The sequence below is a fragment of the Natrix helvetica genome (assembly GCF_964273705.1).
Source record: "Natrix helvetica genome assembly, chromosome: 4".
Lineage (NCBI taxonomy): Eukaryota > Metazoa > Chordata > Lepidosauria > Squamata > Natricidae > Natrix > Natrix helvetica.
This window is the reverse complement of record NC_138550.1, coordinates 73,269,088-73,296,589: the sequence shown is the minus strand read 5'-3', so window position 1 is coordinate 73,296,589 and position 27,502 is coordinate 73,269,088. Positions and strand designations below refer to the sequence as shown.

Genomic DNA, 27,502 nt, shown 5'->3' with positions numbered 1-27,502 from the left:
CAATCAGAATACAAGATCAAGATCAAAGCCCAGAGAGTACATAAAACCAGGGATTTTCAGCATCTCTTTCTCTTTTTTTCTTCACCTTTGGAAGCCTCTTCACATCTGGAAGCATGTGATCCTCCTTTTCTTTTCAGGAACTCAAGCCATGTGATCCTTTCCACCATTAAACCATCCTCCGTGTTTCCAGTGTCTTTTTCCCCACTTGGAACTGAACCCGGAAGGACATTTCTTCCAACAATAGTCTGCAGGCAAGTATTTTAGGGGATTTGTTAAGGACCAGTAAATTCTTGTCTGTCTTAGCTCATTTGGATTTTCATATCCTCAATCCACTGCAACTTCTAGATGACCTAGCAGAAGTACTTATAATTATGTGGTGACCACAACATCAGACCCCGAGAGGTGGAAGAAACGGAGGCTCAGGGGTTTTTTAGTTAAATGTTTTTTAAAATCTTTTAGGGGTTTAGGGGTTGGGGGGTGGGTGGGTCAGATCAGGAGCGATGACAGAGCCAGGCCACCAGGTGGGGTCACGAGCAGAAGGAGCGGAGAGGAGGAGGGGGGAGAGGATATCATTCCTATACAGGGCTCTTTGATTCCAACAGTCGTAGGGAGGGGCAGATACGAGGACAGATTAACAACTCGCAGTCGGTTGGGAGACCGTGGGTGCTGGTTACACCCGGTCGCTTGTACCAACCCCCGCGTTCTAGGTGGTCAGGATCTGCAGGCCCAGGGCCTGAGGCTGTTGTTATGCAATGCGAGGTCCGTTGTCAATAAGGCCCCCCTCATTCATGATCTAATTTTGGAGGGGGAGCCGGACCTCGCGGGAATAACGGAAACCTGGTTGGGCCACGAGGGAGGTTTACCCCTCGTGGAAATGTGCCCACCAGGTTACCAAGCATTTCACCAGCCCCGGGCCCGGGGAAGGGGCGGTGGGGTAGCAGTGATTATCCGGGAGGACTTAGAGCCGAGGGAGTCCACTGTGCCACAGACGTCCGGATGTGAATCCCTTGTTGTGAAATGGGGCCCTGGGAGGCAGTTGGGCCTGCTGATAGTATACCTGGCTCCCCGCCATACATCAGCGACCCTGCCTGAGCTCCTTGAGCTGATCGCATCGGTGGCGGTTGAGACCCCCAAACTTCTAGTGATGGGGGATTTTAACCTGCCATCGGTGGGAGAAGCATCAGAGGGGGTTCGGGAGTTCATGGCTTCCATGATAGCCATGGACCTGACTCAAATGATTCAGGGCCCGACACACGAGGGAGGTCACACCTTGGACCTTGTTTTTGTCTCTAGCCAGTGGTTGAGTGATCTGGGAGGAGTGAATTTAACCATCACTCCTCTGTCATGGTCAGATCACTCACTCCTCCGACTTGACTTCCCTGGTGCTACCCCTCGCTGCGGGGAGGCGGAACCGGAAAACACTAGATGGTTCCGCCCCAGGCGCCTGATGGAACCAGATAGGTTCCAGACGGAGCTTGGGCCACCTCCTGCAGCCCTGACCCGCCCTCGGGTAGAGGACCTGGTGGCCGCGTGGAATAATGCGACTACCGGGGCCTTGAACCGGGTGGCGCCTTTGCGGCCTCTCCGGCGGCAACGATCCACCCTGGCTCCTTGGTTTACTGAGGAGCTAAGGGTGATGAAGCGCCGCAAGAGATGCCTAGAGAGTCGTTGGAGATCCTCCCGATCCGAATTTGACCGAGCACAGGTACGAGCCCATTTAAGGACGTACCTAGTGGCATTGAGAACGGCCAAACGCCAATATTGTGCCGCTCTCATTGCATCCGCAGAGAACCGCCCTGCCGCCCTGTTTTGGGTGTCCCGCTCCCTTCTGTTTCAGAGGCCGCGGGAGGCCCCTTTACAGGGTAGGGCAGAGGAATTTGGGAAATATCTGCAGGATAAAGTCGCTCAAATCCGGAAGGATTGGGTCCCCTTCAGTGGCCCAGTCGAGACTCCAATGGCGAGTCTTGAGAAACCTTTTTGGGAGGAGTTTGACTTGGTTGTCATCGAGGATTTGGACAGATTGCGTGGACGACTGCGACCTACCACATGTTTACTGGACCCGTGTCCCTCCTGGCTTGTACTGGCATCCTGGGAGGTTACACGCGACTGGCTCCTGGGCCTAGTGAACGCTTCGTTGGGTGAGGGGTCTCTTCCGGCCGCCTTGAAAGAGGCGGTGGTGAGACCCTTGCTCAAGAGGCCTTCCCTGGACCCTACGGAGCTGGCCAATTATCGTCCTGTCTCCAACCTTCCCTTTTTGGCGAAGGTTGTAGAGAGTGTGGTGGCTTCTCAGTTCCCACGACATCTGGAGGAGAATGATTATCTAGACCCGCGCCAGTCCAGCTTTCGCCCCGGGCACAGTACAGAGACGGCCTTGGTCGCGTTGGTGGATGATCTCTGGAGGGCCAGAGATAGGGGTTGTTCCTCTATCCTGGTCCTATTAGACCTCTCGGCGGCTTTTGATACCATCAACCATGGTATCCTGTTGCACCGACTGGAGGGGTTGGGGGTCCGGGGCACCGTTTTGCGGTGGTTCGGCTCCTACCTCTCTGGCCGGACGCTACGTGTGTTGGCAGGGGAGCAGAGGTCGACCCTAAGCCCCCTTACTTGTGGGGTGCCACAGGGGTCGGTCCTCTCGCCACTCCTGTTCAACACATACATGAAGCCGCTGGGTGAGATCATCCGTGGTTTCGGGGTGGGATATCATCTGTACGCTGATGATACTCAGCTATACATTTCCACCCCGAACCACCCCAACGAGGCCGTCGAAGTGATGTCCCGGTGTGTGGAAGCCGTACGGGTCTGGATGGATGACAACCGACTCAAGCTCAACCCTTCCAAGACGGAGTGGCTGTGGGTTCCGGCCCCCCCGGTTCAACCAGTTAATTCCATCTCTGGCCATTGGGGGCATTCAACTCGCCCCCGTGGAGCGGGCGCGCAATTTGGGTGTCCTCCTGGATGCCAGGCTGTCCATGGATGACCATGTGACAGCCGTGGCCAGGGGGGCGTTCCACCAGGTTCGCCTGGTGCGCCAATTGCGCCCCCTATTGGACCGGGACGCCCTACGCACAGTCACCCATGCGCTGGTGACGTCTCGCCTGGACTACTGTAACGCTCTCTACATGGGGCTTCCCTTGAAATGCACTCGGAGACTGCAGTTGGTCCAGAATGCGGCCGCGCGGGTGATTATGGGGAGTACTAAGTACTCCCATGTGACACCTCTCCTGCGCGAGCTGCACTGGCTTCCTGTGGTCTATCGGGTGCGTTTCAAGGTCTTGATTACGATCTTTAAAGCGCTCCATGGCTCAGGACCTAGTTACCTGCGGGATCGTATTCTGCCCCATACATCCCTACGACCCATCCGCTCGCACAGAGAGGGACTTCTCCAGGTGCCGTCCACCAGACAGTGCCATGGGGCGGCGCCTAGGAGCAGAGCCTTCTCTGTGGCGGGCCCAGCCCTGTGGAATGACCTCCCCCCGGATATTAGGACCACTACTGACCTCCGCTCCTTCCGTATAAAGCTCAAGACCCACCTATTCCAAATAGCCGGCCTGGCTCAATCATAACTTCATAACGCTCCTGATGGGTTTTTTAATTCAGTAATTTTATTTAATGGGATTTTAAATTGTGTTTTTTAATTGTCTTTCACTTATGAGTCTACCTCCTCCATGCACATGTATATGTCTTTGTTCTTTATGTATATATGTTTGTCTTTATCTGTATTTTATCTGTTTTGATTGTACGCCGCCCCGAGTCCTTCGGGAGAGGGTTGCGGCTAATCAAATAAAATTATTATTATTAATTATTATTATTATTAGGGACATAAGCAGCACTGTTCAATCAAGTAGGTGCTTTATCAAGACAATGCTTTATTGTCTATGTAGGTAAACAACAATGCCTGCCTTTGTACCTACCAGATTATACTGGCCTTTAATCTCTCTACGGAATAAAATTATTACCAGATGTCTTGGTTTAACTGATCAATTCCCTTCACAGTGGCCCAGCAATGAAGACATGTAGCTGCAAGTTATAATGAAAGCTCGTTGGCACAGGGTTCCCCATACATTATATACATCTTTGTAGGAATACACTGAGTCATGTGAGACAGAGAAGCCTTTGCTTAATCCATTAGAAAGATGAGGACTCTTTGACTTTTACAGTATAAACATGAACACCTCTTGTCAAATGGATTCAGAATAACAGAATACACTGTACTGTAATAGAGTTGGAAGAGACCTTGGAAGTCTTCTAATCCAACCCCACACTGAAGCAGGAGATCCTATCAGCCATTTGTCTGAAATGGTATAGGCCTTATACCCGTGATGGCGAACCTATGGCACGCGTGCCACAAGTGGCACGCGGAGCCATTTGTCAGGGCACGCGAGGCGCTGCCCTGTCAGCTGGCCAGCGCGCATGCGAGCGCTGGCCAGCTGAGTTCACCTTTTTAAAAGCTATTTTTCGCCTTCCCCAGGCTCCAGAGGCTTTATAGGAGCCTGGGGAGGGTGAAAAGAGCCTTCCCCGCCCCCCCCTGGAGGCTTCAGGGGCTGTCCGGAGGCTTCCCTGACGCCTTCGGAGCGCTTAAAACGACCCTCCGAGCAAGCCTGAAGTGACTTCCGGGTTGCTCGGAGGGTCGTTTTAAGCGTTCTGAAGGCTTCAGAGACCGTCCGGACGGCGGAGGGAGGGGGAACTCTATAGCCTTCCTGCCATGTGTCCCGCACAGGAATCTATCCCCTTGGGGCTTTGTGCGGGCGTCGCAAGGGTTAAGCCGAAAGGGAGGGGAAGGGTATGGATACAAGTTTGGTGCATATGGATACAAGTTTGGTTCATATGGATACAAGTTTGGTTCAGGCTTCAGCATTTGCTATTAATACAATAGGCCAAGAGAACATAACCTTTCAAGGTTTTCTTAGAACTGCCACGTATTGCCTATCCATGTATATATAAGGAAAATTCTGTTATAATTGTTTAACCACAAAAGTATATGCTGTCTAGTTTCAATATCTGGTGTGTAGTAGAGCTATCTATCAGCTTTATTTAGGTTTCGTTTCTCTACTAATGTTAAGTTTCGTTTCTATGATAAGTTTCCTTTTCTTGTATTTTAAGTTTTAAGTTTCTGTTACGTATGCGATGAGTCATGCTTTTCTGTGATTTTGATATGCTACTTTCTTATGCGTGTACCTCCCCCCGCTTTAATGAAACTGCTCAATAAAAGAGTCTGCTGCGATCTGTTCGGGGGACATAACATCACCCCGGGCACTTCGTGCTCTCTCACTCCGAGAAACGTTTGGTGTGGTGTCTTTATTGGCTAACTCACCCTTGCGAGGGTCCCTCTAAATTCATTCCTGCGGGAGCTACCAACAAGGAAAGTCCGAGAACCTCGGACAACGAGTGTGTTGCAGGCTCGCTGCGACAGAAGGGGGAGGGGGAAAGCGAAGGGGGCTCTGTTGTCAAGGCGACAGCTCGGAGTGTTCCGGATCATACCATTGCGCAGGCGGCGCGGGGGGTGGGTGGCGCAGACCAACCAAGCCCAGCCCAGCCTCCTCCTCCTCCTCCTCCTTTCCCCCTCCGGCTCGAACGTGGCGCCGGGGCCCGGCAGGCAGCGAACGAGTCGGAACCTGCCGACCGGAGGAAGAGGGCAAGAGGCTGGTCCCGTGAATGGCGGCAGCAGCGGGAGCGGCAATAGTCGCAACTCGGCGGCGGGCTGCCCCGGCTGGGAGACAAAGGAGGGGAAAGGCGAGCTCCGAGGACGGAGCCGCCCACGGGGCTAAGCACGATGCGGCGCAGGGCCGCCCGAGGCCGGGATTGAGGCAGCTTCACGGCCTGCCTGGCGTGGCCCGGCTAGAGGAGGCGGCGGCGGCGCGGGTGGCGTGGCTGAGGCCGTCCTGGCAGCGGCGGTGATGTGAAGGCTGGGCCCTGGCGAGTGTGCTGAGGCTGGGCGGAGCAGCGCAAGGACGCCGGGCCCGAGCCGCCGTGCGGCGGAGGCGATCCGGGCCCAGGTGATGGAGACGCACGTCTCGTGCCTGTTCAGGGACCGTCCGGATGATCCCTGAAGCCTTTGGAGCGCTTAAAACCACCCTCCGAGCAAACCGCACACGACCCCCCCCGCGCTTCCCCCACTTGTGGCACGCGAGCGAAAAAAGGTTCGCCATCGCTGCCCTATACCATTTCAGACAAATGGCTGTCCAATCTCTTCAGTGATAAAGAATCCACAACTTCTAAAGAATAGGGTTTGAGACACAACAGGGGATTTAAAAGAAAATTGGTCTTAACCTTTTCTAAGGAACCAAAGGAGTTACATTGGCACCATGTAGCAGTTGAAATAAAACTACTCCTTTTACGACAATACAATAAGAACATATTAACAATTTATTATTTTTAGTCAGAGATTTAAGGCACATACATTATTGGTTGACAGTTCCAAGTCCTTATTTATTTAAAGGACGAATTCTTTCCCAAATATGTATTACTATTATAATTTAAGAGAGGATATTTGGTATGATTAAAGGAAGGAAAGAAATAATAGTATTACAGCTGTACTTGAGAACTGTTTTGTGATTCTGAAGTCAACCTATTCAATTTTCTTCGTGCTTATGAGAAACATCCTTGAGATATTTAAAAGTTTATCAATCAATTTGCATCCCACAGAAAGAATGTTTGCTAGTAGTAGCTATGGTACATTGCTGATTTCATTAGAGAACTGTAGCTCAAAGATTTTGCAATGCTAGACCAATAAATTCAGAAATGCAAGGACTATCCAATTAGACAAATACCTCTCCCTATGATTTAATCTTTAAAAACATGGGAGTTCACATTTTTTGATAAATAAAACAATAATTTGTATAAATCCATTCCAATCCACTTCATAATCTTTACTTGCTGTTACAAAAGGGTTTCACCAGGGGTTGCTGTGCCCCTTTGTCAGCCAATTTACCAGAGAGCAACACTCATCCTGCTCTGCGGTTCCCATGGACGCTGGCTGCTAGGGTTGGGTCACATCTGGCAGACACAGGAAACTGAGTTCTTCTTGCAGATGTTCCTGGAAAGGACAGAACATGATAGGGAGGCTGTAACTTAAACACCGGTTTCATGACATAGGGAAGATGTGTGTGGCTAAGGCGTTTTACTTGGCTGATCTCGCTCTCTCATGTCCTGTTCTCATGACTATGTGTTGCTATCCCAGTTTATACACTTCCCACTCCTTATGCTGCATCAGAGTACTTGTGGTTACGGTACTGAAGCATGAATCAAAAGACATCCTTTTGATACAGAAAGTGAATGGGTGATGTTGAACCATTCATTCTCACCTGGCCTGATATTAGTGTGCTTCTGTAGGGTCAAAACAAAGTGGGGGATGACAGGAGAAGTATTTAATGCCAGCTAGAGGCAAGGATTGAAAGGTAAGAAATTGGGCAAGCAAGTTAAAAAGCTGTTGTATGAAAGTATGTGATGCATACTCCAAAAGCATGAAATACAATTCATTTCGATGTAGAGGGTGCATTTCTGTCAGGAATGTAATTCTGGATTGTACATATACACTGTTTGCATTCCAGGCAATTCCTGACTGTTAATATATCTGGGGTTTGGCAGCTTGTAGTACTGTAATCAAGCAAAGGGTATAAAGGAACTCAGATAAAATTCTATATTCTGATAATCTGTTCTGTCGACCCACCTGGAAGGCACAGTGAAGCAGTTATTTTAACAGTCATGAATAGCATGAGTGCACTTTAAAAAAATAGCCAAATAGGTTCTGGGGTGGACAAAGGGAGTGCCACTCTTTCCCACTTAGATACAGCTATGTGTGACAGGTATGTATTTGGCAGTGACGTGCAGTCAGGGGAGGCAGGGGAGGCAGAGCCTCACCACTCTCATCATGAAAATAAAATAAAAATTACTCCGGGAAGCCGCGAAAGTGGCTGGGAGAGGTGCGCGGCTTGGTTTAGCCTCTCTGGACATCGTAGCAGCAGTCCCAAGTGCACCGATCTTGCCATTTTTTGCATTGGGTGAGCCCGGGATCCTTGCAAGGGGAATGGGACATGTGCAGGAGACTCCTCAGCTCCAGCCTCAGATCAGCGCAGCCGCGGTCCCCTTCATGTTGGCTCAGGAAGGAGGGGAATGGGACCACGTGTGCAGGGGAAGGGGACCGTGGCTCGCGCTGATCTGAGGCTGGCGGTGAGGAGCCTCCTGCACAAGTGATCCCATTCCCCTTGCAAGGATCCTGGGTTCGCCCAATGCAAAAAATCCCTAGCATCAGCAGTGCTAGAAGGGAGTGGGGGAGGAGGAAAAAGGAGAAGTTTTTCTTCTCAGAAATGTCTTCTCAGTGGAGCTGTGGCAGCCTGCCTGTCCCTTTCTGGCATTTCTGAGAAGAGAAACTTCTCCGGTTGGGCTGTGCCCGTGCAATCGGAGCAACCACCTGGTTTGATGACGTCACCAGCCTCACCAGCCATAAACCTCACCGCACGTCACTGGTATTTGGTCAGAAAACAACACATTGCTGGTTGCATGACCACCTCTCTGCATCAAGCTACCAGTAGTCCATTTGAGCAATGACTGCTCAAAGAAGAATAGCAGGTGTCACGGTCACCACTCTCAACTCACTGCTCAGCATCAAAACAGGCAGGATAAGAAGCTCATGCATAAACTTTTATTGCATTCTGGGATCAGACGCATGCAGATACAGAATATCACCAGTTCAACAGTGGCAGTCTGTAGTATCAGAGATTAGGTTTAAAGAGGACTCATAAGCTTATCACATGCTAAGATCTGCATAATGCATAAGGAGTTAACATTGGCAATACAGGTGTGCTCACAGATGGATTCAGGACAGCTGACCAATTAGGTGTGTTTACCATGCTCTTCCTCAAGGAGAGAGACTTTCATCATGGCATGCTCTCTACATGGGGCTCCCCTTGAGATGGGGCTCTCTACATGGGGCTCCCCTTGAGATGCACCCGAAAACTACAGCTAGTTCAGAATGCGGCCGCGCGGGCCATCATGGGAGGAACAAGATACTCCCATATAACACCACTCCTGCGCGAGCTGCACTGGCTGCCTGTGGTTTTTCGGGTGCGTTTCAAGGTGTTGGTTACTATCTTTAAAGCGCTCCATGGCATGGGACCTAGTTACCTGCGGGATCGCATCTCACCTCACACATCTCTATGACCTATTCGCTCTCACAGGGAGGGACTCCTCCAGGTGCCATCCGCCAAGCAGTGCCAACGGGTGGCGCCTAGGAGTAGAGCCTTCTCTGTGATGGGCCCAACCCTCTGGAATGACCTCCCCCCCGATATTAGAACTATTAACGACCTCCGCTCCTTCCAACAGAAGCTTAAGACCCACCTGTTCCAATTAGCTGGCTTAGCCGATTTATAGCTCCATCTTTCACCTCCTGGCAAACATCTTATTGTGGAATTTTTAAGGGAATTTTAATCTTATTTGTATTTTAATTAAATATGGTACAGTATATTTTCTACCTCCTCCGTCTATGTCTATGTTTATGTATATGTATTCTATTTTGATATGTATATGGTTTTTAATAATGACTGTACACCGCCCCGAGTCCTGCTTAGGAAAGGGTGCGGTTTATAAATAAAAGTTTGATTGATTGATTGATTGATTGGACCAGGCAGAAGTCAGAGGAACTGACAAAGCATTTGTCTACATTACTGCCTGGAGTTTCCATATTGAAAGCTGTGCACTTCTGTCATCAAAATGCTTCAGAATTCACCATCTCTGTCTTTTCCTGCCATGCAACTCAAGGTATCTTTAAACTTCTTTGTTCCTTTGTTCCCTTCCTCCAACTTTTCCTCAAGTGATTCTTTTTTCATCTCACACATAAACAATCTTGCAGCAATGTCTGGTTGGCAAAGTTGTGTAGAAAGAAGTGGCAGTAGCCCTGCACTGAGAGAAGAGTCTTTTATTCACCATACAGAAGAGGAAAGAATTATACTGCTGAAGGAGATTGTTGCTGAAAATGCCAACACTACCACTGCTTGCAGCAGTCAAAGTGTAAGGTTTTTAAACAGCACAGATTTGGACCTATGCATCACTACCAATAAAGTCATATAATTAATCAACAATCACCCATGGAACATAGAAGCCCCGAGTGCACAAGGTCAATATTTCTATTGTTTCTCCTGTTGCCATTTAAAATATGTTGTTGCCTGTCAGGGGGGAGACATGGCAAAAGCTGCACTGTCTCCAGGACTGTCTCATTGTCATCCCAGCAGCTCCTCTTTGACAAATACCCCTTCAATTCACTGAAGATGCTTCTTGGATGAGAAGCAAAATGTCTTCAACAGAAAAAACAAAGAAAGTCTAGTCTTTTTAAAAAGCATCTTTTGGACAACCATGACATAGATGACCAAGAATCTCCACAGACATCTGAAAGTTTGGGTGGCCAACAACCATTGTCTCTTGATGTAGATATTAATTTACATGATCCAATGCTCTTGTTGCCTTTGTTCAGGAAAAGATGCACATCACACACAAGCATAGGCTGAAAAATAATGAAAAAGGAGAGCAGAATGAGAGCTTGGTTGCATAACTTTCCCCATCATATAACTCAGTGAAATAGCCATTTGCATGGAATTTCCTTTTCCAGATCTCCTCTCAGGAGAGGGGAATTGGATGAGGAACTTAAAAGTAGCAGTTCAATTGGCTACCTAGGGTTAAACTCCTGTGAGACTATGCTTTGAAGAAAACCCCCTTTTAGCTGTGGGAGACAAGAACCATTCTCAAGGATGATTCTATTGTAGGCTAACCCTGGGATAAGTGTTGCAGACCTGTGTTCTTGAAATGGAAGATGAATTATGGCTTCATGAGGTAATTGTATGGATTAGTCTTCTCTCTCAAGTGAGATTAGAAGAGCTTTGTGACTGTCTAAATTTTTCATCTTTAGGCCCGCTTCACTGTTCAGCTATTACATATTTCTGTGATTTCCCCTCACCTCAAAGGTAGAACTTCCACTTTCTTTTCACCCCAAAATCTCCACTATTGTTGGGTTATCAAAATGACTTATTATAGCTGTAGTATACAAAAGAATGCTTTTTATAGTAAAATTCTTTTATATGCCAGCTTTCTTTCTAGCCAATTTTATATATTTATTGAATTTGCAAAAGTGGTGAAGGTAGGATGAGGGTGAATGAATTAATTGGATTCATACCCTACTCTAAGCTCCTTAACTTTTTTAGGATATAACAAGTCATATTTCACCTGAAATTCACAGCATGAACGTACATTGAAAGGATCTATTGGCAAAGGTAGAGGTTCATGATTCACTATGTTTTCCGATTTTTTACATTACTTCTGTCATCTCAGCAGCGAGACTGAAAGGCAACCTCTTCTCCCAACATCTACTCTGGTTGAATTTCTGGCTCCCATCTCAGCTTCGGATCATGCTGCAAGTCAAGGCAGAGCAGCAGCTTCTAACTAAACCACTGGAGACGCCGGGACTTCCTGAGCTTCGGAGCCATGCTCGTGTCTCACTCCCAGCTTCCTGGGCCCGTTGCAGGGGTTAGGAGATGCGCCCCCCCTCGCCGTGTGAAGGGGGCGCGGCGCGGCGGCCGCATCCCAGGCAACGTCTAGCGCTTGGAGGGCGTATCCAGTCTCCGTGTGGATGGAGGAGGGCTGTACCGAAGAAGACCCACCACCACTTTTTCTTCAGGGCTGCCCCCTCCCTCCTTTGTTCTCTCGGCCCCGCCCCACCCTCAATTTAGCTTGGCCATTGGCTCATGCAGCTTTCACTCGGGGTGGGGGGACCCGCTTGGTCCCGCTCCCCGACCCACAGTGAGATTGCCGAAGCGGGAGCCCCGGCGCTGCGTTTATTCCATTCTGCCTCGTCCCGGGCTACGGCAGCGGCGCGAGACAGGCACCAGGTAAGGGCTTGCGCGTTCCGACCTTAGCGCGTCCGATCCCTCAAGTCATGGCCGAGCAAGGAAGGAGGGAGCTGCTGCCCGGGAGCCTTCCAGCCCGGAGACAAAAGGCGGCCTCTGACGGCCGCCGCCGGGTGCCTTACTTCTGAATGCCTGACGAGACGCCCGAGGTCGAAGGCTGCCCGCTTGTGGGGCTGAGTCTCTGGGATGTGGGCCGAAAGCAAGATGGGGTCTGCCCAAAATCTTGCCTTTTGGCCTGCGAGGGAGATTGCATCATGTAACCGTTCCAGACTGGGCGCGGAAGGCTCTTTGCTAAATTCTCCAGGCCTAAGAAAGCCTCCCGCCTCTTACCCTGGTAGGTTGGATTGGCTGGCGGGGGATTTGGAAGCCTGACCGACCAAGGAAATATGAAATAGTCCTTGGAGTGGAACTTCCAAGCGGCCGGGAAGAGGGTGCTTTGCAGCGGGAGTGGTTTAGGGAGAATGTGTTAACAAGCAGTGGTCTCCAGACTTCTATAGGATGGTACCGATGCTCCGGCTTTGTGTTGAATGTCTAGGATACGTTGCACAAATCGGTGCGTTACACGCTTGTTCAGTAATGTAGCATAGTCAGATTCATAATTAAGAGCCGCAAAATATAGGTCTCCTTAGTCTGTTTACGGCAAATGTTGAATAGAGGAAGCAAAAGGTTGCTGTTGATTACATTGGTAGACGTGGAAAGGGGCGTATTTATACATCTTTAGTCAAAAATAGATGTAAGTCCTGTGTTTGAAATAAGTAAAAATTCAGCATACTAGAAAAATAAATACTGTTAACTTCTTTTAAAAACTGGTTGAAAACCTTTACAATTATTTCACTTCATTAGGTACAGCAATGGACAGGATCAAGGTAGGCAGATATATAGGAAACATTCCGTATCCATAGTCTAAAAAGCTAGAAAATAGCAACAAAGGGGAATAATTTCAAACTAAAGGGAACAAATGAATTTTCATTTCAAAAGGCAATAATAAACGGAGTAATTCAAGATAACATTGCTAGTAAAAACAAATGTATAAAAATATTATAGTAAATAAAACTTCAAATGAAGAGAGAAGCCTAATAAGTAGAAACCCGTTACATTCATTTCACTTACATTATCTGTGCTAAAAAATAAATAATTGATTCCAACTTTCACATATGATATTTTTGAAGCTGAACTTTCTTTAGTATAGGTAGTCCTCAACTTACAACCATTTGTTTAGTAACCCTTGAAATTACAACAGCACTGAATAAAGTGACGTATGCCTGGTCCTCAAACTTACAACTTTCACAGCATTCCCACTGAGAGCAAAATTTGGGCATTTTGGAACCTGCATCTATTTAAATCAGGGGTGTCCAAACTTGGGAACTTTAAGACTTGTGGACTTCAACTCCCAGAATTCCAGTCTTAAAGTTCCCAAGTTTGGACACCCCTGTTTTAAAATGATTGCACTGTCCCCGGGTCAGATCACCATTTGTGACCTTCCCAGTTGGCTGCAGTGATTCGCTTGACAATCATGGCAAAAAGGTCATAAAATTGGATGCAACTCATTTAACAACCATCTTGCTTAGCAGTGGAAATTCTGTCCCCAGTTGGAGTCATAAGTTGAGGATTACCTGTACAGACTTTAACCTCCATTACAAATAAAAGGAAAATAAATTGCTATAAAAAACCATTATCCAAAAAATTATCATGCAACAGTAGAACAGCAAGCTAAGTCAAACTTTGCACATTTGTATGGCTTAATAAAGGTATTTTGAAACCCAGAATGTGAGTGAAGAGTTAACATCCCTTAAAAAATAACATAAACTGTACCTGTATCACTCTCAAATCTGGAAACAATTATGGAGAGCAAATAAGAGAAATAATTGTATATTGAAATACTATTTAAGGTTAATGTGGAAATACATGGGCAAGAGTTTCTACCTCCCAAGAACCTGATTTTTATTTTCATTTAAATATTCATTTTTTCTACTTTTAACCAAACTGGTCAGATTAGATTCTTTTTTGTCAAGCAAATGTAAATCAAGTCAAGACAGTGGTGGGCTTCCATTTTTTTTACTGCCGGTTCGTTCGTGCGCTCTCACGTGCTCGCTGGCACGCAATGTTTCTGCACAGAAGCGTGCAGCTTCCCACCGCCACTACTACCGTTTCGCCCGAACTGGGAGCAACCCACCTCTGAGTCAAGATGATTCAATTTAATGTTATAAGTTGCTATGATGTTACATTCATTTGTAACTGAAGAGTATTCTTGCTGTAGCAGTTTGGATACATGTACAGTAGGTACTCCTTGGGTTACAGTGGCAATTGGGATTGGAATTTCTCTGAATTATTCTTGCTAAGCAATGCACTCTTAATGCCACATCAAATGGCCATTTTGCTTAGCAACAATAATGCCTGCCGCCCTGATTACCATTGTTAAGGACTGTTCAGATTGTTAAGTGAGGATTTTGTGATCCTGACTTCCTGCTGCTTCCACATTGACATTGCTTGTGGGAAGCTGGCATGGAATATGAGAAAGTGTGATCACATAACTGCAATTTGCTGCAATCTCATAATTGCAAGTCAAGCACTCCAATTATAGTCATGCGATCACATCTCTGTTTCTTTATGTTGATCTCCATATTTTCTGATATTCACAGTTTACATACAGCTGTGTGAAAAAGTCCTGCACACTTTCTGTTTTAAGCTGTATTTACATGTTTAATCAACTTTTTACTCATAGAAACCACGCAAAATTAGTACTTTGATGAAAATTTCTGTAGTTGGATTGAGATGCATAATTTTTATTAACTAAAGTCTTTTTAAGGTTTTGAGTGAGTTTATGTGCTAAAACAAACACAACTTGAATTTTCGAGAATGTTAGGATTGAAAGTAGCCAATCAGCAGCGAGCTTTGGCTGACCAATCAAAATGCACAGAAGCTAAATCTATAAGCCAATCAATGTTGTGACTATAAATAGGCATGAAAAACATCTAGAAATGTAATTTAGCTCTGGCTGCGGGCAAGGATGAAGGCCTTTGCTTTCACCAGTACTGAGCAGCGGCATCACATCATTGTGCTTCATGAAGAGGGTTGCTCCTGTACAGAAATAGCCAAGAGAGTGAAATGCCATCGCACCAGAGTGAGCAGAGTAGTTGAAAAATACCAAATAACTGGTTCAGTTGCTGACAGGCTCTGCTCTGGAAGACCAAGAAAGTTGACAAAATGGCAAGATCAGGCTCTGCAACGCATTTTGATGGCTGACAGGAAGTTCACCTCACCTCAGATTACAAGAATTTGGTGTGAAACATGTAAAAGTGTGCACAAGCACAGTGCGTTGCAGACTGCTTGCCAGAGGGCTCAAAGGCTGCAGGGCTCGAAGTAAACCTTTGCTCACAGATGCTCACTTCTCTCGTCGGCGTGTGTGGGCCAAAAAGTATGCCAAGTGGGCCGACGAACAGTGGACCAAGGTCATCTTCAGTGACGAGAGCAATTTCTACTTGACTGGGAATCAGTGCAATAAGTATGTCAGAAGATTTCCAGCTGAAGAATTTAGGCCATACTATCTGAATCTATCTGTGAAGCATCCATTGCAGGTGATGATCTGGGGCTGTATCGCTGCTTCTGGTATTGGTCAGATACAAATCGTGCAGGGAATCACGAATTCCAAGCAGTATGCTGAAGTCTGTTCGACTTCTGGATTGGCCAGCTCAGAGCCCAGATTTGAACCCACTTGAGAACTTGTGGGCCAAGATTGGTTACGAAATAAGCAAGAAGCATCCGAAGACCAAGCAGGAGCTGATTGAATCCATTATTGCAGCCTAGCACCACATTGCCACCAAAGATCACACGCAAAGTCTTATACAGTCTATGCCGAAGCAATGCCGCCTTGTGATAAGCAATAAGGGCTGGCCAATTTCATATTAGTAACCATGTTTGGTTACCTAAAGGGTCCTTTTCAGGGCCACAAACAATAAAAATGTTAACAAAACACTAGCATCGGCCTTAGTAATTGCAACACGTATGCCACAGTTAATCTGTTTTCATAGTCATTGTAAGCATGCATAGAAAGCATGCAAGAAAATTCATAATCCCCATCCAAACAGCACCAAATTGCAAAAAACTTATGCTTTTCACTTAAAAACCACCAGTATTTATTTAAGTATAACAATATTTGCATAGCAGTTAGCATAAAATATCATTAAATCAATGGCCTATCCAAAAAATGTCGTAAACCGTAAAGCATGCAGGACTTTTTCACACAGCTGAACTTTTTGTTAGGAATGAGTGAATGAAATATGAATAGATTTATCTTTCCTTTGCTGTTAGTTACCAGTGTGCCAGCCATCTTCATTGAACAGCTGGTATGCTGATTCTTTTCTTTTTCTCTTCTTTTGAACAAAACTAAATATTTTTTTTCATATTTGTATCATCCTTCATTGAACTTTTCCAGAAGAGGAAAAGTTTGCATTTTTCCTTTTCTGACCCAAGCTCTGTAGTGTCAAGCTATCAGTCTAGTCTTCCTTTATTAACCTGACAATCTAGATCCCTGTATAGTCTCACTTGCATATAATTCTGAAACCGTGGACACCAACGATGGTATTGTAGATAGCACAGATGGTCCAAATCAACATCTTGATTTGTAAATTCTTGTAAATAAATAGCCCCCCCCCAAAAAGGTTAAGGTACTAACTGCTTGACTGAGTATTACTGGGTTTATGCACTAAAAAAGTGAGAATTCAATGATCTGTTTTGTTTAACTGTAACTAAACTGTCATAATATAGTAAAACTATAATTTTAAGGAATGTGAAGTATTGCATGCTATTTGCATAATTATGTGAAATATTACATCACATCAATTATTCAGAGAGTTCTGGAAACCATCAGCTTGTTATTTAGGGGTAAAATTTGAATTATTGACTGAAGGACTTGAATTATCTGTAAATCATCAGCATACCAATTATATTTTTGTTCATTTATGGGAATACCCCTAGTAACCTCAGAATCCCATAGAATTCAAAATCTATGACCAAAATAGTCACAGTCCTTGCAAAAAAGGAACTATGATGCTCAAGGATTATTTACTGACATTCAGCACCTTCAAAATCAAAACAGTTCTCTTGGTAATGCTTCCTTTAGGCAATAAGACCTTCATTTCTTTATCACACCATTTTCATCTTTAATGTTGTTTTACATGCAAGTATAGTAACTTCATTAAAATGTTCTTATGCAGGATCTTTTATATTTGGTGGCCACTGAGAGGTTTAGCCCACAAAAAGGACAATATTTTTAAATATTCTGGCAGTGTTTGAGCTGTTATTTGAAGATTGTGAGTGCCATCTAATCAGTGTTGACTCCAGGTGATTGTCTGGACAATCTTAGCAAGATTTCAAAAGTGCCATTGCCTCTTTTTTAGGGCTGAGAGAGAGTGACTGGTCCAAGGTTACTCAGCTGGCTTTGTGCTTACAGCAGGACTAGAATTTATAGCCGCCTGGTTTCTAGTATTCCTAACCACAGCACCAAACAGTTGTTCTATAATTGGCTATTATATTGTAATATTGGTCATATTTTTATTTATTTCTATGGCAAACATTTTTTAAAAAAACATGATAGAAGAAAAAATATCTACCCTTTGTAAAACAAAAAAACCTTAGAAAACATTTTTTTGTTTTTTTATGAAGGGGAGATATTTTTGCTTCCATACTGTTACTTAAGAAAGTATTCACCATAGAAATAAACACAAATATAGACAGAAATAGCATAACACATTGTACTGTGAGACAAATTATACTAATATTTTATTTACTTCACAGTTTTATGATTTTTATAATCTGGTGAGATTATGTATTAATTCTGATGATTTCCAACAATGCTGCTTTAATGCTTTAATCAAGGGGTGTCAAACTCAAGGCCCAGGGGCAGGATCCGGCCTGCGGGGGTGCTTAGATCTGGACTGCCCTGGAAACAGTGAAGGACCTTCCCCCAGTGCCTCTGCAGCAAAAACAGACCTTGGGAAGGATGCATTGTGGCTCTGTTGAGCTAAGTTTCGGCTGGCAGAGAGTTGCAGGAGGCCATCGCAGCTGAAACGGAGCTCGGGAGCCCGTTTTTGCTGACAGAGCACTCCAGCCACCAACATGAGTGACATCAAGATGGCCATACCCACCCTGGCCATGCTCACCCAAGCCCCCAAAGGTCAAACACAACCCTGATGCGGCCCTCAATGAAATAGAGTTTGACGCATTTGCTTTAATCCTATGCATATTAAGTATTCATATATTTTCATCATTAGTATCTGAAAGTGGATAGCTTTTTAAAATATATGTCCTTTCATTGGATTAGAATTAGATCCAGTACAACAAATCTGAAGTCAACAGGAGGGCTACCCCAAATTCTTGGCAAATGACAGTTATCTCAGTCAATAAAGAGGAAGAAGAACTTTGCATTTTTGCTTTTCTTTTCAGTATTCCTTTTTAATGTATCTTACATCTTCCTATCATCCGAGAAAGAAGATATAATTATTAATGCTGCTTCTTAATTAGAAATATGCATGTTTCAGAAATGCTTAGGAAAATGTGCTTCAGCCCTTAAAGAGCCATAGTACATCTGTGGTATTTGATAAAGCAGTCTGTTTTTTCTTAGATTTCTGTGATTGAAAAAAGGATGCAGCTGCTTTAAGAATCACATTAATTTGTTAACATATTAATGCTATCACATCTTTTTATAGACTCAGGAGAAAAAAGGTAGGCTGTTGAAAGATGTGTAGCAAATTCCAAAGTACTTATTTCAAATTATTTTTGGAGAATGTACAGGCTTAACAATTACAGCAGGTTGTTGAAAAAAATAGATGTGATATTTTTAGAATTAGTTTTGCTTAAATAACCATATTTGAAAATAATTTTACTAAACTCAGAATTGAGATATTTTATTTTCAGGAGAGTTTGTTTTCACTGAAGTGTTAACTGCTTCAAAAACAACTTTGTCAAAAAAAATTAAGAGCAGAACCTATTTTTGAGTAGAATTGATATTCATTTGCTCAGCTATGAGCTGGGTGTGTTTGGTCTGTTGCAAGAGTAAGTTAAATCAGAAGAGGAACTGTGTCCAAAGAAGATACATTTCCAGCTGGGATCTGTAATTGAAATTTTAAAAGAGAGGGCAGTCCTTATTAGGTCACTCACATTTATGAACAATACAGATAAAATCCCAAATGAATTGGCAGGAATATTCAATTTTGCTTACACTTGGCAAGCATGCTTATTCTGGCAGAAGCCTCTGTCTTTCTTTTGAGTCTGAAAAAGACAGGCTATTTACTCTGACCTCACACTTAGCTGTGGTTACAGTTTAAACAATAGGACTTCTTTCAGCTCCCCAAGGTACTGCAAAGTAAGCACAGGATCAGAGAGACACACCCTTCTATGGGTTCCAAAAAAGGCAAACACATTTGTGCTGAATCTCTCTTTTAGTCTGCAATGTCCTAAATTTTAAATGGAAAATAACGTTTACAGAACACACATTCAGCAAATAATTGTCATGTATAAAAATGGCTCAAAATGCTTAAACTTTGGAAGAGGTGCACCTAGTACACTATTTCAAACCATGAAAAGGGTTTATCTAGAAATACAAAACAATCAGCCTGTTTGCTATCAGAATATATATACACATTATTTTTATTTAAGATGAAGGCTTGAGCAGTGGGCTGGCAATTAGCAGGGGATTTTCTGAAGAGATAGATTCCCCCTCTGTACGTCTGTGTGTGTGTGTGTGTGTATGTGTGTGTATAACACACACACATGGCTGCATGACAGATTCTGTTCATGTTTACTCCCCTCCAGATTTCCCTTTTCATAAGGGAACATAACATAAATTCTGGGCTCAATTGTGGTTGTAAGTCGAGGACTACCTGTACTGCTAGATAAGTTTGTGTCTCTTTGGGAATGGAAATAAATTAAAATTTGCTGGCATCTATTTTTGGAATGAACAGAAGAGACCAGTTTTAAAGAGACTGGGCTTGGTAGGTTAAAATTGGTCAAGAGTACAGTATCATAGGTGGGTTGCTCCCAGTTCGGCTGAACCGGTAGTGGTGGTGATGGGAGGCTCCACCCACCCCCTGCGCAGAAGCTTTGCGTGCACACGTGAGAGTGCACAAGTACAAGTGAACTGGTAGTAAACTGGTTAGGAACCCACCACTGTACAGTATATGTATCTAACTTATGATTTAGTCACCGCACTTGAATGACACTAAATAAACAAAATATACAACAATTTCTTAACATTTGAATGGCATTAACAGTTTTTTTACTTTGATTCAGTGTCTATGCTGTTATATTTAACATTATCTTGGAAGGAAGGACAATATTTAGGGCTTTAGTTGGGTGGCACTGACAGATTACCATACTGATTTCTTTTCTGCAGTCCTTGAAGAACCTTGACTAATCAGAGCAAGCCCTGTTAGGGAGGTCTTTCCCAAATTGAAATTATAAGGAGAAAAAAAATTAAGATACAGAGAAATAATATTTTAAATATTATTTAAATATATTTAAATATTTTAAAAAGGAAAACTAAACTTAATTTTAGAACAACATACTTAAAAATGTATGCATTTTCCCTGAATTTCTGTTAGGGTGTTCTAAAGTTTTATAATTTTAAGACCAATCAACTTAATAATCTATCTATCTCTCTGTGAGGTTTTTTTAATGCTGATGTTCTGTACATGGGGAGTTGATCTGATCATATTTACATGGGCAGATGGGCTACTTCAAAACCTTTCTCTTCAGATATTTTACTTTATGATATTTTCTCTGTTTTTGATGGTATGAATTGTTCAGAGTAGTGATGTTCCCTCAGAAATTTGTGAGAAGAGGCTGGATAATCAATTATCAGGAATGTTATATAGTAGATTTCTTATAACTGCAGGGAATTAAACTAGATGACCTTTAGCACACACTCATGTTCTTTGATTCTTTGATTAATAAGGTTTATTTACTAAGTTAGATGACCAATTCTGATTGATTTTGTGGCATCAATTTGTTGTTGGCTCTTAACTACACAGATTGTGGTAGGGGGCTGTTTCTGAGAGGTGTGCATGCAAAAATATGTATGTTTCCCAGGAGGATCACATAAATTGTGAAGATAATCTCACTGCCTATTTTTAAAGCAAGCAGAAATCTATTCTTGGGCAGCAGTGATATAGGAAAATGTCGGATGCAGCAAAGACATCAATTCATACTATATAGAAGAAGGCAATGGTAAACCACTCTTGAATTTTTACGAAGAAGACTACATGTGTTAGATTGGGTAGTGAGAAGGCAGACACAGGCTTAACATAACAACAACTCTTTATTGTAATGCAACAAGTCTGTAGAATCAAGCAACTTCATGGTCTGACAGCAGCCCTTTTATAGGGAGCTGTCAGACCTCTTAGCCAATAGGATTCAATCTCTGTTCCCGCCTGAACAGAGGACATTGGTGGAAACTATAGCAGACAGAGTTAATATCTAACACCCCTCCTAGTTAGGATGTTTCTATTGGTCATGTAATCATGTAGGTAGGCAGGTTTTTGTTTAGTCCTACCAGACCTGCACAGTTCATTTGGAACCGGTTCTTTGGGCAGATCGGACGGGCCTGTCTGCTCTCCAGCTCTGCTTGGTGGAACCTCCTGGAACTTTTCCCAGGCTGCCGCTGGAGCTTCTAGGATTTGCTTGTTTGGAGCCTGGGACTGCAACAGATTCAGATAAGTCCCCCGGTACCCTCGGGCTTGAGCTGGCTGTAGAGGGAGTGAGCGCTTGCTCCTTTTGGGTAGGGCCTTGGCTGATTTGTTCGGGAGTTTCGTCTGGTGTTCTGAGATTGGAGTGGGAGAGGCGACCACGGAGTTGGTCAACATGCCTCCTCCAATTTCTACCATCCTCTAGCTCTAACAGATAAGAGCGATGCCCAGTGATGCCTATCACCGTAGCCAGGGGTCCACAGAGTTCCCCCAGCGTAGTCGTGAGCGTATACCGAGTCCCCTACGCTAAAGTTTCAAATTTTGCTTGTTGAGTCAGGGGGTGATACGGCAGAGTAGTTTGGGTGTAGCCAAGCTAAGGTCTAAGTGGGACCTTAGCCGGCGACCCATGAGAAGCTCGGAGGGGCTTCTCCCGGTAGTGGCACTTGGCGTGATGTGTTGGATTAACAAATAGTGATCAACCCGTGTTTGCCAATCCCCCGGGCCCATCCTGGTGAGGGCCTCTTTTGCAGATCGCACCATTCTCTCCGCCTGACCATTGGAAGCTGGATGAAATGGAGCGACCAGGACATGCCTGATTCCCTGACTTGCTAAGTAGGTCTCGAATTGAATGGCTGTAAATTGGGGCCCGTTGTCAGAGACCAAGATGTCGGGCAGACCGTGCGTGGAGAAAAGTCTCCCTACCACCTTGATAACTGCCTCTGCCGTGGTGGAGGTCATCAGGACTACCTCTAACCACTTCAAGTACGCGTCCACAACTACAAGGAAAGTTTGGCCAGCAAAATCTATGTGCACCCTAGACCAAGGTGCTTGAGGACGCTCCTCCTCCTTAGCGAGCGCCTCTGGGGGAGCTGGTCTGGACTCCTGGCACGGTGTGCAGGTAGCCACCCATTCCTCTATCTCCCTGTCCATGTTAGACCACCAGACGTAGCTCCTAGCCAAGGACTTCATCCTTACAATACCAGGATGCCCCACATGTAAAGCCTCCAATACTGCCTTTTGCAGTTTGTTTGGAATAACCACTCGGTCCCCCCACAGCAGACAGCCATTAATTACAGACAATTCATCTCGTTTTGTAACATACAATTTACAATCAGCCCCAACAGGCCCATTGGGCCACCCCCTCCACACCCAGTTCAAGATTTGCTTGATGGTGGGGTCTTTTGCCGAAAATCAGGCAACGTCATTGGATGAGACAGGTCCAGTGTCCAAGCAGTCAATAAGTAGGACCGGTGTTTCGGGAGTGGGGTCAGTCAATAGTTCTGGAAGGGGGCAACAGCTCAAGGCTCAAGGCATCTGCGTGTCCCAGGGTGGAGCCAGAGCTGTCAGGGTGTGAATTCCGCCCTGAATTAACGAGGTGTGGACCGTGGAATTTCCTTGTAGCATACTTTTCAAATAAGCGAAAATAAACCCGAGGCATAATCTAATAAAAACCATTTTAATTGTAAATAAAGTAAAAATACAAACTTACTAACTAAATTAATTACATCTTTAGCAGAGTTCCTTTGTCTGCCTGCATACAGTCAAAGGAAGGGTAGGAAGAAGGTAATCTGATGTAATGACCTGCGCAGTAAATCATTTCTGATAAGAAACAGTTCATTCTACCCTATAACTCAGAATGCAGATGCAGCTGGCAAACCATGCAGTGACACCCCTTCTTTTGTCAGTTGGGTGAATAACATCAAATAAGGCACATCTTCTTCCGCAGATACTTGTGTTGAGCTGCTGGAAGCGGTTTGTTGAGCATATCAGCAATTTGATCCTGTGTAGATACATATTGCAATTTAACAAAACCTTTGGAGAAAGAATAAAGTTCACGTAGATCAGGTTCAGGCTCGTACATCTCTGTGAAGATTTCCTTTCTGTAGGTAACATGTAATGCTGCGCCACTGTCCAAAATCCACAGAAGCCGTCAGTCATACTCTGGATCAGGTTGTGGATCGTTGGTTAAGGCCAATGTGGCAAGTGGAGCTTGCGGATCACGCCATGGACCACGATGACCTTGTCTTCCGCCTCTACCTCTGCCTCTGGAGTCTGTTCCTCTGGGCTGGTATGTGACGGGAGCTGGAACTCATTGGGGGCAATCCCGGGTGTCATGTCCCATACGGTTATAGATGTAGCATCTTGGCATCCTTGGAGCGTAGGGTCTTCCTTGGAAGGGACGTCTCACTGGAGCTCTTGATGTGGGTGGCCCTTGTAAATGCGGCGTGGCTAACATAAATGATTCTTCTTCAATTAAAAGTCTGCAAACATTAGTGACTCTTTGTTGAGCAATAGGCACATGGTTAATCTTTGCAATGGCATCTTTCCATTCATAATTCAATGAGTTAATGATAATGCTGATCATTTGAACATCATCAATAAAATGGTCTCTTTCTCTCAATTCTTTTCTAATTGCTTTCAGTTTGGTCAAATGTCCACCAATTTGTTCACCAGGTTTCAATTTCAAACCATGGAACTCAGACATGAGCAAACATGAAGATTCAATTGAAACGGGCCAGTAGCAATCTTCCAAATGGGCCCAAATTTGTTGGGCTGTTGCATTAGGCAGAAAAATAACCTGCAGTTCAGTTTCCATGGACATTAATAATGTTGTGCAAGCCTTAGTCTCTAAGTCTCTTATTGCAGGAGTCCATGGCTAGGCAGGAGGATTAAACACCATACAATGGGTACCTTCTCTGCAAAGCAAAATTGAAACCTCACTGACCCAGGCTTTATAATTCTGTCCTGACATTTTTAGTTTTGACTCACCAGTCAATGGAGGAGCAAAAAATGCCTGTTGAGGGATGTGCATTTGAAAAGCTTACTGCTGTTGCACCTGTGGTTGCTGAAATCTAGCTGGGGCTTGATGAGGAATAAAGCATCTGGCTGTAGTTTCTGCTGAAGACAAGGTTCACGAGTAAAAGGCAATAGGGGCTTCTGTGCCGTTGGACATGCGGTGGCTAAGGACAGCCCCCAGGCCGAAAGGCGATGCATCACAGGTTAACACCAGTGGTAGGATCTGGCTGTACTGGACTAGCAGGGAATCAGCTGTCAGCAGTCGCTTGACCGCGGCAAATGCGGCAGCCTCGGCTCGGCCCCAGGAACACTTGGCGTTCTTGGCCAGAAGACGGTTGAGCGGTTCAGCAATGGAGGCTTTCTGTTTCAGAAAGAAGCTGTAAAAATTAAGGAGCTTGAGGAACGCCTGCAGCTCGGTTTGCGTGTGGGGTGTGGGGGCTTCCTAGATTCCTTTTACTTTTTGTGATGTTGGGTGAATCCCAGAGCTATCGATCATATACCCCAGGAACTCGACCCTTGGTACATTAATTTTGCATTTTTCTTTTTTAAGCCGGAGGCCCTTTTCTCTAATTCTAGCCAAAACCATTCGAACTCTTTTTAGAAGTTGCACCTCGTTTGCAGCTGATACCAAGATGTCATCAAAACAGGGGATGACTCCTGGTATCCCCTGCAAAAGTCGTTCCATGATGCTTTGGAACAATCCAGGGGCGATACTAACTCCAAATTGCAGGCAGTGACATTTGAATGCACCTCTGGCGTCACAATGGTTTGAGCCTCCATTGTAGCACCATCTACAGGCAATTGTTGGTATGCCTGTGCCATGTCCAATTTAACAAAGATTTTTCCTGGGCCTAGCGAATGTAGTAAATGCTGTACAATGGGTACCGGGTACGCACTTTGTTGTAGCGCGTTGTTAATTGTGCATTTATAGTCCGCGCAGATGCGGACTGACCGGTCAGGCTTGACCGGGGTCACAATAGGAGTTTCCCAGCGAGCGTGGTCGACTGGTTCCAGGATTCCCTGGCTCACTAGCTTGTCAATTTCCCTATCAATTTTCGGGCGGAGAGCAAAAGGAACTCTCCTGGGCTTCAGCCTAATTGGCGCTATGTTGGGGTCCAAGTTAACTGATATTGGCATCCCCACATACTTATCAAGACTGGGGGCTGAAGACGTCCTCGAACTCCTTAAAGATGGCCTCTGTGCCGTCTTCTTTCACGGAGTTGATTCCGGTCACCTCCAACCCCAGGGCTTGGAACCAGTCGAGCCTCAGGAGGCTCTGCAGGTTGTTTCTGGCCATGGTCACTGGAAGGTTGGCGTGGAATTCCTTGAACCTTACGTGTAAGTTGCCCTGGCCGACGATGGGGACTTGGTTCCCCTGATAGTCGTGCAGGCTGATGTCTGGGGTGGGAAGCTGCAATTTCTTCAACCCAGGAATGGCTTGCTTCAGGGTTGACCAAGACATGATCGTTAAGGACGATCCAGTGTCTATTTCAAGCTCACAGGGAGCGTCCTCTGTGAGGACAGTGATCTTCAGTTGTTTTGGCCGCCTAGTGCGGACTTGTCCTATTGCAGTGTGATAGGTAACCTTTGTTTCTCTCTCTGGGCGCCCTTGTGATTTACGCCAGGCCCCTGGGGTGGGCCTCTGTTGGCAGTTAGGAGTGTCCTTAGTGTCCATGTGGTGGCAGGGAATTCGCTCTGGCACACTTTGGCAATGTGCCCCTTTCGCTTGCAACGCCTGCAGGTTGCATCTCGGAATTTGCAAGTAGACCAGGCATGGTCCCCTCCGCAGCTTGCACAGGGCGGCTACTGCGCATGCGGTAGCTGTTATCTTCTTTGCTGTCAGAGGGTTCTTGTTCAGTGGCCTCGTGATGGACATGCGTACTACTGCATGGTTTGCGGCACGTTGTGTTGACGCTGCAAGGCTTCCGCAGACTTGTCTGCAGATTCGGATGCTCGGGCCTCATCAAGTGCGATCTGCAGAGACATGTTTGATTTGGCAAGCAAACGTCTCTGCAGATTAATGTCCCGCACGCTGCAGATTATGCGGTCTAATATTACATCTTCCAGGTCACGGAACTTGCAATAAGTCGCCACCTTTCGCAGTGCCACCACGTATTGATTGATGGATTCGCCTTCCTTCTGATTTCTCGTGTTGAATTCGTGGCGGCGAACGTGCCTCGATGGTTTGGGGGCATAGTGGGTCTTCAGGGTCTACTGCAACGCCGCCCAAGGAACCGCTTGAAGCGGAGTTGGCTCCGATAAATCTTTTGCAGTTTCGAAAACCTCTCTGCCGCAGTACCCCAGAAAAAGGTTCTTTTTCCAGGTGTCAGTGACGCCCATGAGGTTGTTTGCCTCGAGGAAGCATTTGAATCATAACATACGATTCCCAGTGTTCGGCCACCGGGTCATATGGAGTTGGTGGGGCGTGCATGACCATTCTCGGTTGAGGCAATTCGAATTTTGCCACTCAAAATGGTAGCTCGATTGCTGCGCCGAACTCTGAGCTGGATCTATTTGCTGGATGTCTCGTTGTTCATTCTTCGCCTATCTGCCTCTCAGTCCCACCTTCGTCGCCAGTGTTAGATCGGGTAGTGAGAAGGCAGACATAGGCTTAACGTAACAACAGCTCTTTATTGTAATGCAACAAGTCTGTACAATCCAGCAGAGTTAATATCTAACAACATGGATAGGCCAAATCTAGTCACATAAATGAATTATAATCTTTTTTTTCAAGAACTATCCAGGCTTGATTCTGCTTAACATCTGAATCCTGATGTTGTCTGATGTAAAAGGTCTTTGAAGGCTATAACTGGGCTTTAAGTGAAACTGTTTCCAAATTCAGTGCGATTAAAACCTTGTTTAACTAATTGCTTTGTGTTTTGATAACGAATGTTAATATGTCTGGACCTAGAACCTGTGAAATGTGACTCAGAAATATAAACCGCCGATTCATTATCTTCCATCACGGTGATTGGTCGAATCGGACATGTCCAGATATCTGCGATCAAAGCATCAAACCATGTTAGAGAATTACATGCATCCGAAACACAAGCATATTCAGCTTCAGTAGATGAACATGAAACAAAACTCTGTTTTCTCACTTGCCAGTAAACAGGACATCCATTCAGGAACATCATG

At 45.2% G+C, this 27,502-nt stretch overlaps 2 protein-coding genes across 7 annotated transcripts in view; one reads left to right on the top strand and one right to left on the bottom strand.

Annotated features, from left to right (window-relative positions):
* Positions 1 to 11,364, bottom strand: part of SYNDIG1 (synapse differentiation inducing 1) — an 83,443-nt gene extending 72,079 nt beyond the window's left edge. The window contains exon 1 of the mRNA XM_081951834.1: positions 11,300 to 11,364. The gene's annotated coding sequence lies outside the window, so the exon portion shown is untranslated. The remainder of the gene's footprint in view (positions 1 to 11,299) is intronic.
* Positions 11,365 to 11,712: 348 nt separating this feature from the next.
* The window catches only part of AFAP1 (actin filament associated protein 1), an 80,290-nt gene continuing 64,500 nt past the window's right edge, over positions 11,713 to 27,502 (top strand). For 2 of the 6 annotated variants that reach the window (XM_081951827.1, XM_081951825.1), the window contains exon 1: positions 12,031 to 12,222. In XM_081951827.1, coding sequence (XP_081807953.1) covers positions 12,075 to 12,222 — 148 coding nt within the window. In that variant the 5' untranslated portion in view covers positions 12,031 to 12,074. Of the gene's footprint in view, positions 11,871 to 12,029; positions 12,223 to 27,502 lie in introns of those variants that run through there. The other 4 variants (XM_081951828.1, XM_081951826.1, XM_081951831.1 and 1 more) reach the window with 4 other exon arrangements.